The sequence below is a fragment of the Balaenoptera borealis genome (assembly GCF_965194805.1).
Source record: "Balaenoptera borealis genome assembly, chromosome: 20".
NCBI lineage: Eukaryota > Metazoa > Chordata > Mammalia > Artiodactyla > Balaenopteridae > Balaenoptera > Balaenoptera borealis.
In genome coordinates this window covers 42,737,764-42,752,664 of record NC_138879.1, presented here as the reverse complement: position 1 = coordinate 42,752,664, position 14,901 = coordinate 42,737,764, and the positions used below count along the sequence as shown (strand labels likewise).

The 14,901-nt window shown below is 51.5% G+C and overlaps 1 protein-coding gene across 1 annotated transcript; it reads left to right on the top strand.

Annotated features, from left to right (window-relative positions):
* Nucleotides 1-2,287: 2,287 nt before the first annotated feature.
* On the top strand, nucleotides 2,288-14,454 carry TMEM98 (transmembrane protein 98). Its single transcript, XM_082370935.1, has 7 exons — nucleotides 2,288-2,583; nucleotides 4,981-5,161; nucleotides 6,304-6,435; nucleotides 7,483-7,516; nucleotides 9,493-9,608; nucleotides 12,277-12,336; nucleotides 13,609-14,454. The coding sequence occupies exons 2-7, from the start codon at nucleotides 5,031-5,033 to the stop codon at nucleotides 13,814-13,816; spliced, it is 681 nt and encodes a 226-aa protein (XP_082227061.1). The 5' UTR covers nucleotides 2,288-2,583; nucleotides 4,981-5,030; the 3' UTR covers nucleotides 13,817-14,454.
* The last annotated feature ends 447 nt before the right edge of the window (nucleotides 14,455-14,901 follow it).

Here is a 14,901-nt window from a genome sequence, read left to right as displayed (position 1 = left end):
ATGCCTAATCAGTGTCTGGTACATAGTTGGCGCTCAATAAATGTTCACTCCTTGCCTGGGTGGAGCACGAGCTTGCACCCACCGGCCAGGAACCAAGCCTCACCACGGTCAGCACCACTGCCCACCTGCTGGCTTCTCCTTGCTACCCATCGAGTTCAGTCCTTGATTTGGGAACTCTTGCTACACCACTTGATGTTCAGATTAAGTGGGGAGAGGCCGTATTGAGGAGTATTGGAATTGGGGGCAGCAGCCTGGCAACCCTCCCTCTTATCTTTTGTTGGGGGCACCTCCCTCACATGCAGAGATATTGCAAGGCAGGATACTGCCTGTGCCTCGTCTCCTACAGTGCAAGCCGACAGGGCGAGGTCCTACCCAGGACTCTGAATCCGGAATGAAGGTAAAGCCGAAGGGAGGGTCACAATCATTTCAGGGCAATGGCACCCAGCCCTTGGAGCCCCTGTGGTGCCTGCCCATGTCCTAATCCAGGTCTTCAGTCTCCCGCTGATTCTGTGAACACCCCAGGTGCTTTCAACAAGATCCCTTTCCACGTGGGACAAGCAACCAATTTCTATTGCTTGCAAGTAAGAACACTGAGTACTCACAAGGTCTTTTCAGATCAATCTGGGGGGACTTCAAGGGGCATTGGGATGGCAGGAGTTGCTAGAATGATGGGACACAGCTGACTAGGAAAGGCACTGGCTCAACCTTAGTGCCACCCTGTCTTCCCTACAGCTGGGTAGTGGGTGGTTAATTGGGGCATTTGCACCGTCAGCTCCAGGCAGCAGCTGAGATTATTTTTTTTCCGTTTGGTTGTTTCTGTTTGTGTTGGTAAGTCTTTTCCACTTACAACCCCCCTGCCAAGGTTAAGGCTTTCTTTTATATCTCTCCCACAGAGTCACAAGTGTCTAAACCACCCTAGACAAAAATAGCACTCCATTCTTCTCATAGTATCCCCAAGACATGGAGACATTGTCCCCAGTCACCCATTCTGATGTTTGTTGCTTTGCTGTCAGCCCATTTTCCTTACACGGATTGTAACTTCTCCATGAAAGCCCTTTGGACGGTAATAAAATCATTCCTCAACCTTCTCATCCCTGAGTGCCAATGGTGCGTAACCTCAGCTCCCACAGGGCCAGGCCCTTAAAAGAACGAGAAGTGTGAGGGTATGTGCATACGGTGTATGTTGCACCCAGCAGGAAAGGGGGTAGGCCAGGAGAACAGGCCTGGAAGTTCAGCCACCCTTCTCTTACTGACTGTTGCACCCAATGGAATATGGGCTGCATTTTGAGAGAGCTTATGCATTTTCCAGAGAAGCTAGAAATCTAGAGGTATAAGTAAAATTCCTGATTTTTTAAAATGTTGGCAACTAATTTGAGTTTTTAAAAACTGTAAGCCAAAGCAATACCTCTGTGGGCTGGATGTGGCCTAGGGGCTACAAGATTGCAGAGCCTGCATTAAGTGCCCGGGACCTGGTCTGCATCCTTCGGTACTTATGACCAGTACTGACCTGAGACTGGTTAACTGGGCCCCAGGCTTTAGTTGGTCCTGCCCTGGTCCTGTCTCTTCCTCACAGGGCTAGGGGTTCAAGAGCCAAGGCAGAATGCCCATGATCCTTCTAGACCATGCTCCTGGTACTCTGGACTCTGGAAATCCTTGCTCAGACGGCCCCCAGCCTGCTTCCAGGGGCTGCGTGGACCTCCATCCTTCCAAGGCAGCCGGCACCGCCTGTCGTGGGCATCTTCAGGCCTGAGGGATGGCTCATTGCAGGGTGGAGGCTGTGTCCCTATGAACGCACTGTGAGTCCCCCTTTGGTATGGGATGGAGTAGGATTTGAACGGAAGGGGCAGGACTGCCAACCAGGGTCCTGCATTCGTACTCTTGCCCCTGGCCAGGCAGTTGGTAGGGGTGGGCCTGCTTGTCCCTGCCCAGCGTGGCTCACTGATTACCACTGACCCTGGGCCCAGCATTGCATGCACCGTGGCATTTAACTAACTCAGGATGCTTACAAGTCGTAGTCCCTTTCACAGAGGAAGAAACCAAGGTACCGAGGAGTGAAATAAGTTGCCCACAAGCTAGTGAGTGGCAGAGCCAGGATTTAAACCAGACAGCGGGGAGCAGAGCCGACTCGCTCCCGGCCCAGCCACACTGTGGAGACGCCTGGCGCTCCCCACCCCCACCGGACGGCCAGACCCTCCGCGTCCCCCTCCCCTCCCTCCCCCTTCCCCTCCCCCCCTTCCCCTCCCCCCCCCCCCCCACGGCCCGGCCTCCGCGGGGGCGCGGGAACCGCCTGTCGGGTCGCTGAGCCACAGCCTCGCAGCTGCCCGGGCCTTCCGCGGCCCCAACCCCCGGCCGGCCCCGGGGGCCTGGCGGTGACGGCGGCGCCTGGTAGCGGGGGATTTGGATGCTCGGCCGGCGGCTCCCCCGCCCGCACCACCTCCGGGGGTTTGGCCGCCGGGACTTATCTCGGTGCCTTCCCGGCATGCCCCGCTCGCAGGCGGCCGCCAGTCCCGCGCCCGGACTTTGCCATCGCGGGGGGCCCGGCCGCGGGAGCGCCCCGCCTGCGTCCCGGAGCCGCAGCCTCAGGTGGGTGAGCCCGGCGCGCCGCGGAGCTGGGGACCGGGGCTCCCCGCGGGCCGCCCCCCGGCAGCCCCTTTGGAGCCGGGTGCGCGGGGCGGGCGGGGGGTGCGGGAGAGGAGGGGGAGGGGAGCCCGGCGCCCGCGAGGGGGGAGAGGCGGAGCTGCGCGCCCCGGAGCCATCGAGCCCCGCGTGGCGCGCGCCGGGGCGCGTGGGGGTCCCTCCCTAGGTCCCGCGTGTGGCGTGGGTGTTCTGGGTGGCCGCGCAGGGGGAAGGAGGGGAGTCTTGGGTCTGTTTTATCCTTGTGGATTTAGAACCCGCTAGAGGGAAACAGAAAAACTCATCCTGAAACACACAGAGGAGAATACACAAAGAAAAAAGAAAACACACGAAGAAACACTCGTACAGACCGATCACGGAGGGAGACGGCAACAACTCACAGAAAAGCTCCTACACACTGAGGGAAACTCACCCGAAACGCACAGGAAGACAGGAAACAAAGCGGGTGGTCTTGGAGACCTGGGGCAGGGGGAGGGGAAGGGAAAGGGAAACACCGAGAAAGCAAGAGACGAGGGGAGGCGGAAAAGAGAAGGAGGGGTGGAGAGGAAAGCTGAGACAGGGAAAAATGAAGAGAGTGAGAAGTGAGAGGAGGAGAAAGGACAAAGGGCTAAAGGAGGTAGTCCTTTAGGAGTGATAGTATAGAGAAACACACCTAGAGAAACTGACGCAGGACCCCTCCCACCACAAACACAGAGATGCAGAGATGAAAAAGGTAGATCCCAACCTTCTTACCCTTGTGGGCAGGTGAGCATCACGTGGGAGAGCAGCTCTGTGAGTCCTCTGAGAAGGCTTCCTTGGCACTTTGAGCCAGTGAAGTCCCCCTGGAAAACTCCTACTCATCCTTCAAAACCCAGCTCAGGCATCACCTGCCCTGGGAGGAAAGCTTTCCTAGAGAGTGTCATGTAAGCACTGGCACTCTGTTTTCTGTGTACTTCTGCATGTGACACAGGCACACGGAGTTGAAATGGTTTGTCTGCCTGTCTGCCTCTACCCCCAGCTCCCCAGGTTTTGGGGCCCATGTCTTATTTATCTCCAATCTCCAGAATCCAGTCCAGTGCTTGGTTCATAGTAAATGAACAATACATACTTATTGAATGATGATCAGGAGCATTTGGACCCTCCAAGACATAGAGCATAGCATTAAATCCAAACAGAGAAGATGTACTGTCCTGGAGTCAGAGAGAATTCTAGGTCAAAGCACCCTTTTTTGCAGGTGGAGAAATTAAAGCCCAGAGAGGGGAGAAGACTTGCTCAAAAGGACACAAGTAGGAGACCTGCAATGAAATAACATTGTGAATACATGCTTCCCTGAGATGCCATTGTTCCTCCAGCCTATGAGTTTAAGATAGGTGTGAAAGAACGACCTAAATGAAAACAGGCAGTGAATAGGCAACGAACACTTTAATACCAGTTGTAAGTTTCCAATGCTGAAACTCACAATCGAAACTTTCCCCAGAATTTTTAGAATCCTCTTTCCTCCTTAGAAAGGACAAGGGAGGTGACCGTCCATCTCAGTTTGAGTGGATGGCTTTCTGCTTCCTGACTACGTAAACTTGGACAAATTACTTAACCTCTCTGGGCCTCAGTTTTCTCAACTGTAAAATGGGGATACTGATACCTACCTCATAGGATCGTTAGAAGAGTGAACACATACCAAGTGCCTGGCACAGAGTAGACCCTCAGGGACTACAGTCCCACCCTTCTTCTTAGGTGGGTGTTCTTTCATGCGCCTGGTGCAGATGTGAAAACAAGAGTGCTAGTGAAAATGTTTCCTTTTGTCCCAGATTGAAAAGGCCATCCCCGTTTAATTGGGGAGCAAACGCTTTTAGTGAAGGAAAAGATCAAATTTGGGGCATGACCTAAAATGGGTCTTGGGGCTTCCCTGGTGGCGCAGTGGTTGAGAATCTGCCTGCTAGTGCAGGGGACACGGGTTCGAGCCCTGGTCTGGGAAGATCCCACATGCCGCGGAGCAAGTAGGCCCGTGAGCCACAATTGCTGAGCCTGCGTGTCTGGAGCTTGTGCTCCGCAACAAGAGAGGCCGCGATAGTGAGAGGCCCACGCACCGCGATGAAGAGTGGCCCCCGCTTGCCACAACTAGAGAAAGCCCTCACACAGAAACGAAGACCCAGCACAGCCATAAATAAATAAATTAAAAAAAAAAAATTATAAAAAAAAATAAAATAAAATAAAATGGGTCTTGATTCTGTTCAGGCCCTCAGGTCTCTACAGGTGACTTCGGGGAACCTAGCTGCCCTCCCCATCAACCTGCCAGCAGGGAAGACCCCCACCACCACACTACTTTTCGTTGCTTCTTTACCAGGCTGCTCTGCCCTTGTGTCTTTCCAGCTTCAGCCCATGCGGGGGATTGACCGGGACTGAGGGAGCCACCTGGAAGCATGGAGACCGTGGTGATTGTTGCCATAGGTGTGCTGGCCACCATCTTTCTGGCCTCGTTTGCAGCCTTGGTGGTGGTTTGCAGGCAGCGCTACTGCCGGCCTCGAGATCTCCTGCAGCGCTATGATTCCAAGTGAGTGGCCCAGGGAGGGGAAGGAGGAGAGAGGGGCTGTGCCCTGGGGCCCCGACAAAAGAAAAAGAAGTTTGGTGCTGGGCAACTGTCATTCAGCTTTTTATCTCTAAAATGGTACCCAAAGGCCGTCCTTCCCTATAAAGACCTCAGAGCTTAATAATGCTCCTTAAGCTCCCCCAACATCCTGAGCCATGTCGGACTCTGTCTCTGAACATGTTCACCTAGCACAAATCTATCCCAAACTTGGCCACCTCACTTAGCATTTGGACAGGCCAAATCCCTTTCCAGACAAACTCATAGGAACAGAAATCCAGTGCCCACATTCCAGCCACACATCTAAGCAACAGACACTTGGGGCTACGAAACCCCAGCATAGGATCGCCTCTCTCTCTGCTCGGATTTTTTCATGATGCTCTTCATGTGAAACATACTTTGTAAGCAAGATCCCGTTTTCAGTTTAGGGATATTTTAATTGATAGATCCCAAGGGACCCTGGCCACTAAACCCTTAGTTTCTCTTACCCCTCTATCTGAATCCTATCAGCATCTCTGTTGAGTGGTTAATAATTAGTAAATGACCATTTGTATGACCCAGGAAAGCTCTGCTGTGGCGTCTCATGTTTTCAAGAGCCCTGTTGTAAAGTAGGAGGTATTTTTACTTCTCCCGCTTCTCTAGTATAACTAGGAGGGGATGGGCTCGTGCCGGTGGACCAAGGTCGCTCCCAGGAGTTGATTCTGCAGAACAAGTACAGGTCAGTTTGAGTATTAGGAACTTTAGCGTCTCCATGAAAGGTAGGTGTGGAGGGCAAATAAGTTACAAACGGATATTATTTTGTCCCAAAGGAGCAGCCCTGTCTAGTACATCTTTGTAATTCTTGTGGTTGTAGCCCTGCCTTTCTCTTGGTGGCGCATCTTGTTCTGTGTCACTTTTCTTGTGTTTTCGTGCCCCTACTTCCTTGACTCACTGTCTAGCCATGTGCCCTGCCCACAGTGCAGTCCCACTAGCCTCAGGTTTGGCTCCAGAACAAGTCCCTGCTTTAACTTACTCCCTTTATCCTTTTGGGCGGATATGTGGACCTCGATGAGGAGAGAGTCAGCAGCGGTCGCCCATCTTGAAACCACTTAGCTGGGCTTTCCTTCCAGGCCCATTGTGGACCTCATCGGCGCCATGGAGACCCAGTCTGAGCCCTCGGAGCTAGAACTGGATGATGTCGTCATCACCAACCCCCACATCGAGGCCATTCTGGAGAATGAAGACTGGATTGAAGATGCCTCGTAAGGCCTTGGGGACCATTTGCTTTCCTGCAGCCGCCTGGGGATGATGACCCAGGCTCCTGGGTGCCCTTGCGTGGCCTCCTTTTCCAGAGCCCTCGACTAAGCACCCAGGAGTGCTGTGCCACTTGCTTTTCTTTCCCCTGCCTTCACTGTGGAGGGAACTTAGAATATGACACCACGGTGTTTGTCCTTGCTCTCCCCATTTTGTAGACCTGAACGCTGAGGCCCATAGATGTGTGGCAGAGTTGTTCTAAAGTCACCCTGATGTGCTTGGGTTATTCTTGGGGCGCCTGTGAATTTGACCCTCAGGCTCCAGGGATGCTGCCTTTGTCTCCGGTGTCCCTCGGAGATCCCTCCACCCACCAGGAGATGCTGTAGCTTGAGAAGAGTGTGCCGCTCCCTTTCCTGTCACTCAGCCGTTCATTCACTGGGCAGATGTTTACAGGTGTGATGTGCAGGCTCTGGGCCAGGTGCTGCAGCTATGGAACTGGTGGTGGAGGCAGAATTCTACTAAAATACAATATTTCAGAAATGATGGAGGGGGGTCTCTGTGCGCGGTGCAGCGGACACGCGGAGGAGGTGGCGTCTAGAGCTGCCTGGCCAGAGGTGGGGCTGGATTTCGTGAAGGCTTTCCCAGAGTGGGTGCCTTTTGTCCTGCGTCTTCTTCTGGCCACACCGTGCGGCGTGCGGAACTTCCCCCACCAGGGATCGAACTCGTGTCCCCTGCAGTGGAAGTGCGGAGTCTTAACCACTGGACCACCCAGGCTGAGGATACCGGGAAGGATTCCCTGGGTGGAGGAAACAGTCTCAGAAGCTCAGAGCTCTAAAACAGCATGGTTGGGTGCGGGAGAGGAAAGGGAAAGACGGGACAGAAGGTGCCTCCTGGTTTAGCTCTTGGGCTTGTTCGTTTTATCGCTGAGGCACCCCTGTTCTCAGGTGGTGTCCAGCTGTGCCCACTGGTCAGAGCTGGATGAGGCACGGAGGTGGTCGCTGGAGGGAGGTGGGCCTCTCAGGAGGAGCACTGACAAATGCTTCTTGTCTCCCCAGGGGTCTCATGTCCCACTGCATTGCCATCTTGAAGGTAATACTCTGCGATTTCCCCAGGAGAATAAGGGGTGGCCACCAAAGCATCCATGTCCGCAGACTGTCCGAGGGGAAGGAACTCTGGGAAGAGCGCTGACCTGTGCAGGAGGCCTTTTGTAACATGCCTGACGGTTGGAGTTTCTACTGTTCACTTCTGCTCCCCCTGGATGGTCTGCTCTGCTTTAGAATTCTCAAGGCCCTTTACACATGGTCCTCATACAGGCAGTCGCTAACCCCATTTTCACTGACCATGGAGAAAGCTGTATGCAGAATAGAGACCATGTTTAGGGGGAGACGGGGCTTCTCAGCTTCTCCTGGGCACTTTCTTTCATGAACAGAGAGCTCAGCCCTCGACAGCAAGTTGAGTTCTGTATTGGGGCTTCTGCAGTTACTAGGAAGTTCCTCACCAGCCCTCTTTGACTGTGACGGTAGTCAGCCAAACGGGACAATCAGTGTTAAAAAAAAAGCCAAACCGTGAGTACTTCAACCTGAAGGCAGACTTTTTTCTTCTAATGCCTGCAGCCTCCAGGACAGGGTGGAGAGTTGCATCCAATTTGCATTTGGGGAAATTTTTATAGTTTGGGGTAATTTTTATAGTTTCGGCATTTGGCTTTCAATTCTTGCCTCACGCTCTCCTACTTAATAGGATAATAATAATATTGAAATGTTTGGCCAATGGCAAATATCGTTCATTTCAGTAACCTGGCGAACCACACATTTCTCTCTCTGTCTAGCAATTATTCAAGATTTCAAAAAAGACAGCTTTAAGTGTCATTCAGTACAAAATATTAAAAAGTCTTTCATCCCACCTCTTCTTCAGCTGTTCTCTTGGGGGACAAAGAAGTGCCTGGTGGGACATTGTTGTCCCAGAGTCCAGGCTTATTATTGAATTCCAAGAAGCTGTTGGGGTATAGATGTGGTTATAGATGGAGATACAAGGGTCTAATGTCTAGAGCAATGACACCATATTACATCCCCCTTCTCCCAACCAGGATGTGTCCTGGCTCTGGGTTTTGTCCCCTGCCCTTGCCTATTGGAGGAGGGGGAATGAATGACAGCTGAGGTGTGGGTTAAATCAGCCAGAAGGTGTCTTATTGGATTGGACTCAGTGGTCCATCCTGAGAGCCTTAGATCAAAGGAGAGCCTCTCATCTTCCTCTTGGGATCCTGAGGCCCTTTTGCTTGGCCACATGCCCTTGAATCCCTGTGATGGGGCCTCGAGGGAAGGGCCTGGGCTCTCTCCTCGGTGGGCTGTTGGGCTTCTTTCTGCCTCTCTTTTCCAGCCCCAAGTATAAGGCAAGTGATGGAACTTCTTTGCCAGGGCCTGAAGCACATCCAGGTTCTGACATCGGGGAGGTGTGAAAGTGAGGAGCAAAGCTTTGGGGGCGGCCAGCATTGTTGGTGGATGATGAAAAAGGCCACGTGTCCTAGTCTTGCTGATTTCCTGCTTTTTTTTCCAAGGCCCTTTTATCATCATCTTGACAAACATGTGAAAATGCTACCCTAGAAAAGTGTTGAAATAAGTTCCACTTTTGGAGGATGTGCTTAAAGGGAAAAGTTGCCCTTTGTCCGGCCATAGTTCTGAGGGTGCCCGTGGATATCTTTATCGTTTTGGAAGACGAAGCTAGGAGGTGAAGGAATCGAGACAGAAAATAGGTTTTTGCCCTTAAGTGAGAAGGCGAAATTAGAGCACATGATTTTTCTTAGACAGATTATTTCGGCTCAGACTTCTCTAAGCCGAAACCCTGACCCTGATCTGAGGTTCCCACCCCTCTCTCCTCACCCGGCCGTGTCCTCGGGTTTGCCTCTTCCATCCCATTTCCTCTCATCTCTGTGTACTTTTCACTTCAATCTGTCCGTTAGGTTAGGGGACCCAGCTGTGAGATGGGGGGCGTGTTTGGCTTTGTGGGGTTGGCAGAAGCCCTCGGGGGGGCTGGGTCCCTCCTCATCACCTCTCTCCTCCCTGCTGCGGTAGATTTGTCACACTCTGACGGAAAAACTTGTTGCCATGACAATGGGCTCAGGGGCCAAGATGAAGACCTCAGCCAGTGTCAGTGACATCATCGTGGTGGCCAAGCGGATCAGCCCCAGGTGAGGTCCCCATACTCCTGGGGGAGGGGGAGGGGAGGGGCCGGCAGCTGGGATGGGGGAAAGACCAGGCTCTCCTGAGACACTCCAGGGGCAACTTGAGTGGTTTATGTCCTACACATTCCCAGAGCACCCAGGAGGGTGTAGACGCTGGGAGGCTTTCAGGCTAAGGTGGTGTCAAACGGCTCCCCTCCCCTCCAGAGTGCCCCCTCCTGTAGGCTTTTTGGGAAATGCCAGCATATGACTAGTGCTGAGTGGCTCCTTCTTCCTGGGTCCCGTGCCAGCCGGGGCTGCTTTCCTTCCTTTTGCCACACCTTCTTCCTGGGCTCCGGGCCAGCAAGCACATTTCCCACTGGTGCCCACAGCCCTGTGTGCAGTGACCTCGTGGCTGGCGTCTGTACTGTAGACCAGCTCCCTGTCTCTGTGCTGTCACCCCCGGCCCCATCCAGGGCCCAGCCAGCAGCCTCTGGGACCGGGTAGGAGGTGAAGACATCATTCAGATCTCCCAAATTCCAGGCTGTCTGCAGAATACCATGTGGGAGGCAAGGAGCAGGATTGTAGTCAACAGCTCCACCCCCTCATTTGGGCTCGATCTTGTGAAGAAAATAAAGCCCTTCTCTTAGAGGGAAGGGTGGTACTAAGTTGGTGCTGCCATCTGGTGGCTGGCATGTGGATGTGCCTGAGTTGGGAGTTTTTCGAGTTCAGGATGTTTTCTTTATCAGCCTCGGAGTTCCAGGGGTCCTCGCTTTCCACATTGCCGTGGCCTCGGGTAGATCACGAGGAACCAGCCCTTGGAGGGAACATGAAAGAGTTGGTACACTTGAACTCTGTCCAGGGAGTTCAGTGAGTTGAGAACGTGGGAAGGAGATGATCCAGAAGAGTTCTTGGCTTTCTCTGGAGCTGCCCCGGGTGGGTGTGGCTACATGAGTGGGATCAGCCTAGGTCGGCCCTTGGCCTGAAGACCCTCCGACCCAGGCTCTGGGCAAGCACCAGACCTTCCTCTGACCTCCCGTGATTGGTAGAGGCTGCATTGCTCATATCTGCTGGACCTTCCTCATGCTTCTTGTTACTTCTGAGAGCCATCCCAGGGGCCAGACGAATTCATGTGACCCCAGGTTACAAGGCAGCATCGCCAGGAGGGCTCAGAGGAGGAAAGAGATTGAGATTTCTGAGTCCCATTGAAGTCCTGGGTGGTCAGGATTAGCAATGGTGCTAGAGCCAGGGTGTGGCATCGCTCAGAGGGCAGACCTCACCTGGTGCTCACTGGCCCGTCCTACAGAGCACCTTGGATTGCTTCCAGAATGATCCCTGCCATAAATCAATCAGGGGCCTTGCTTTGTCTTTTTGCCCTCACACTTCTTTCTCCTTCGGGCTGCTTTTTGTCTCAACTGTTTTTCTTGCTCCATCTATTCCATATAGTGTGTTGATAACATGTTAGTTTCAAGAAGAGTGGCTTCAGCTGCAGGGCAGAGAAAGGGGCCGGCTAAGATGGGCACTGAGTGACCACACCTCTGTACTTCCGCACCAGCCCCTCAGTCCCGAGACAAGGACTTTCAAGGGCATCTGTTTTCAAGTGCCTTTGGGAATCAAACAATACATCGTTATTTTTTGCTTCTTGACTATCAGGTGGTCCAAGAGCAAGGATTTGGATGAAAACCTTGAACCAAGTAAATGAGGATGAATAGTAGCTCCTTCTAGAATTTGATTAAAAGAAAATTAACCATGAACTGTACCGTGTGCTAAAAGAAATCCAATGCAGTAGTTTGAACCCAAATTAAACTTGGAGGGTTTTTTTAGTGTTCTATATAACTACCTTTAACCATTTTTAAAAAATAAAATGTAAAAGTAATAAACACTTGTAAAAGTTAAAACGTTGCAGAAATAGAGTATCTGAAAAGTGAAGGACCCCCTAATTCCACCCCATCCTAATTCCTGGAGGTAATCCCTGTTGACTGGTGAGTATTCCTCCAGACTGCCCCTGCCCACTGCATTTCACAGCTTTTGTTTATTCATTTTTCCGCAAATGAGATCAATCAAACTTTACATATTGTTTGGCAATATGCTATTTTAATGTAGTAGTATATCTTTTTTTTTTTTTTAAATAAATTTATTTATTTATTTTTGACTGCATTGGATCTTCATTGCTGTGCACGGGATTTCTCTAGTTGCGGCGAGCCGGGGTTACTCTTCATTGTGGTGCGAGGGCTTCTCATTGCAGTGGTTTCTCTTGTTGCGGAGCATGCACTCTAGGTGTGTGGGCTTCAGTAGCTGTGGCACGCAGGCTCAGTAGTTGTGGCACATGGGCTTAGTTGCTCCGCGACATGTGGGATCTTTCCGGACCAGGGCTCGAACCCGTGTCCCCTGCATTGGCAGGCGGTTTCTTAACCACTGCGCCACCAGGGAAGTCCAAATGTAGTTGTATATCTTGAACATCATTCCAGATGTGCGAACTTGTACTTTTTAGACCACTGGAGCTAAAACAAAACCAGAAGAAATATTCGCTAAACTGAATCTTAAGTCTTTCTGTTTAAGTCCCTGTCTGAGAATGCAGTTAAAGTCCCTAAAGACTGGGTCTGGAACATCAAAAGAGAAGCATAGGGATAAGGAAAGAAAGGAAGGAGAAAAGGCCATAAGAAAAGCGAAATACTGAAAACCTTTTGCCTCCCCTCAGAGTGGACGATGTTGTGAAGTCAATGTACCCTCCGTTGGACCCGAAGCTCCTGGATGCCCGGTGAGAGGGGTGGAGCGGTCGTGTGTCTTTTCATGCTGGAGGCTCCCTGTGTTATCACGTCTGTGAGGTCGGCTGTTCAGGTTGTGGAGGAGAGAGCTGTGTTGGTGGGTTCCCAAGGCTGCCTGGGCTTTGGGTAATGGTCAGCCAACCAGCGAACGAAGCCTGGCTGGATGCTGGCGGCCAGGGCTCTTCCTGAAACCCCAGAGGAGGAAGAGCCAGTCTTAGATTTTGAATTTTTGTGATTAAACGTCCACCCAGGCCAAGTCCTATCTGCACCTTCCCTCCCTCCCACTTCCCCCTTAGCTGTCTCTGCTCTTTGGACGCCGGAAGCAGACATGCCTCAGCTGTGAGTGCCGCCCAGTGGGTCGCTGGTACGGGTGGTGGGCAGGAAATGAGAATGCAAGTGACAGGTCAGCTAAAGCTGTGTTCACCTTCCACAGGACGTACCCAGGAGCCCTTGTCTCATGATCCTCCCCTAATACGCAGAGTGTACTTAGGCTTTTGAGATTGTTATGTTCCTCTACGAGTTATAAACCCACTTAAAAAAAAAACATGTTCCTTTGTCTCTCAGATTTATATGACTGTTTCATAGGCCCACTGTGTAATAATTGCCAGACAGGCTGTGGGTCACAGCAATTCAGTTGGTCTCTCCGCCCCACTCCTATTACTGCCCAGCTGTGTTCATGGGCTAGTCATCTGCAATGCATTCCCAAATGCATCGTGCACACTCACTATATAGAAGATATTCTGCACTGAATCTTTCAATACTGAAAAGCCTCCTCCTCAATTTAGTTTGCAATTAAATTTTTTAGGATGCGGTAAACCAGCCCTGGCCCTCATTGATTCAGAATCATTAAGTGATGCCCAAGGTGGGGTATGAATATCCTGTCTTCAAGGGGGCAGCAGTTGGGGATGTGCTTATCCAATTGACTAGATCCAAATTGTCCCACAAAACCCTCTTCTGGGAGATGTTAATGTATGTGTCGCAGAAAGTGGGCTCCCAGTCTTAAATAAGTTAGTGAGACTCAGGGTATTACATTCTCCCCTTAGAGATTTACCACGTGCATCATCTGAGAAGGGCTTCAGTTACCTTTGTTTAACCCAGGCGTTCCCAACTTTCTTTGAGCCTCGAACCCTCTTTAAATTACATACTCAGCAACCTCCTAAGGAAGGGACTCCAGCTTGGGGAACACCAGTCTAGAGTCTATCCCTTTGGGCTTTGGGGCAAAGTCCCTTAGATCCTTCGGAACCTGATCCTGTTGTTTTTTCTAGGACAACTGCCCTGCTCCTGTCTGTCAGTCATCTGGTGCTGGTGACCAGGAACGCCTGCCACCTGACCGGGGGCCTGGATTGGATTGACCAGTCGTTGTCAGCTGCCGAGGAGCACTTGGAAGTCCTTCGAGAAGCAGCCCTGGCTTCGGAGCCAGATAAAGGTCTCCCAGGCCCTGAAGGCTTCCTGCAGGAGCAGTCGGCCATTTAGCGCCTACCAGCCCGCAGCTGGTCACAGGGCCAGCCTGCTGCCATGGCTGGCTGGCTCAGCTGTGCCTTCTACTTCTTCCTGTAGAGTTAGTTCTACACAGCTGGGGAGTCCAGCTGTGTGTGTGTAGTAAAGCAGTCGATGCCTCTGTTGTAGTTACAAATGGTGGCTGGTGAGTGGCAGTCTAATCCCACAGTTAGGGGAGATGACAGTCACCATCTGTACAGCAGAGCTTTGAAAACTGGAGGACTGTAAGCTTTATTTAGCTCACCTAGTGTTTTCAAGAAAATCCAGCCACCATCTAAGAATCAGGACGTTTCACATTAAATCAGAATGTCTGGTTTCTCTCGAACAATCAGAAGTTGAGGCAACTCTGATCTGCATTTTCCACAGAGGACAATCAATTGGAACTACGTAGGAGTTGCCTCTCTTGACAATACTTGTACTCTCTCACCTGGCCTGTTTCATTTATTTGTATTATCTTCCCGGTCCCTGAGGCATCTGGGTCCCTCCTTCTTTTTACAGGTTTGGGTTTGAAGGTGAGCAACGTAGAGTTGATCATTCCCTTTTTATCATTATGCCTGCAATTTTACCTAGCTACCACTAGGTGGAGAGTAAATGTATACTTAGCTTTCCCTCAATTGTGTGGTTGTTTAGTCAAATTCTGATGCACGGTGTGTGGCGGGACGTATTTGAGGACTGAGGGTGGAAGGAGAGAGGCTAAGAATCCCAAGGATGCCTTGTGTGTATGACTCAAAATAAGATATTCAGAGACCCTCCAGAGTTCAGGCAGAGGTGAAGATAACCACCATGAAGTATTGTTTCCACACTACCAATGACATCCATGAAAGATGGGTCCCCTTTCTTTTGGTATCTGCTTGTTTGGCAAGTGCTGAAAGATGAGGGGCATTTTTATGACTTGAGACCTTTGGGGGACCCAGAATCACAACTGTATAATCCAGACTGCATCCAAGTTCTATAATTTCCATCACAAGCATATAGGAACGCCTGAAATACTTTTTTTCCGCCCAGGATCTCAGAGCCAACCTCACTCTTGGGAGAGGGCCCTGGCTTGGGGGCTGCCTTGG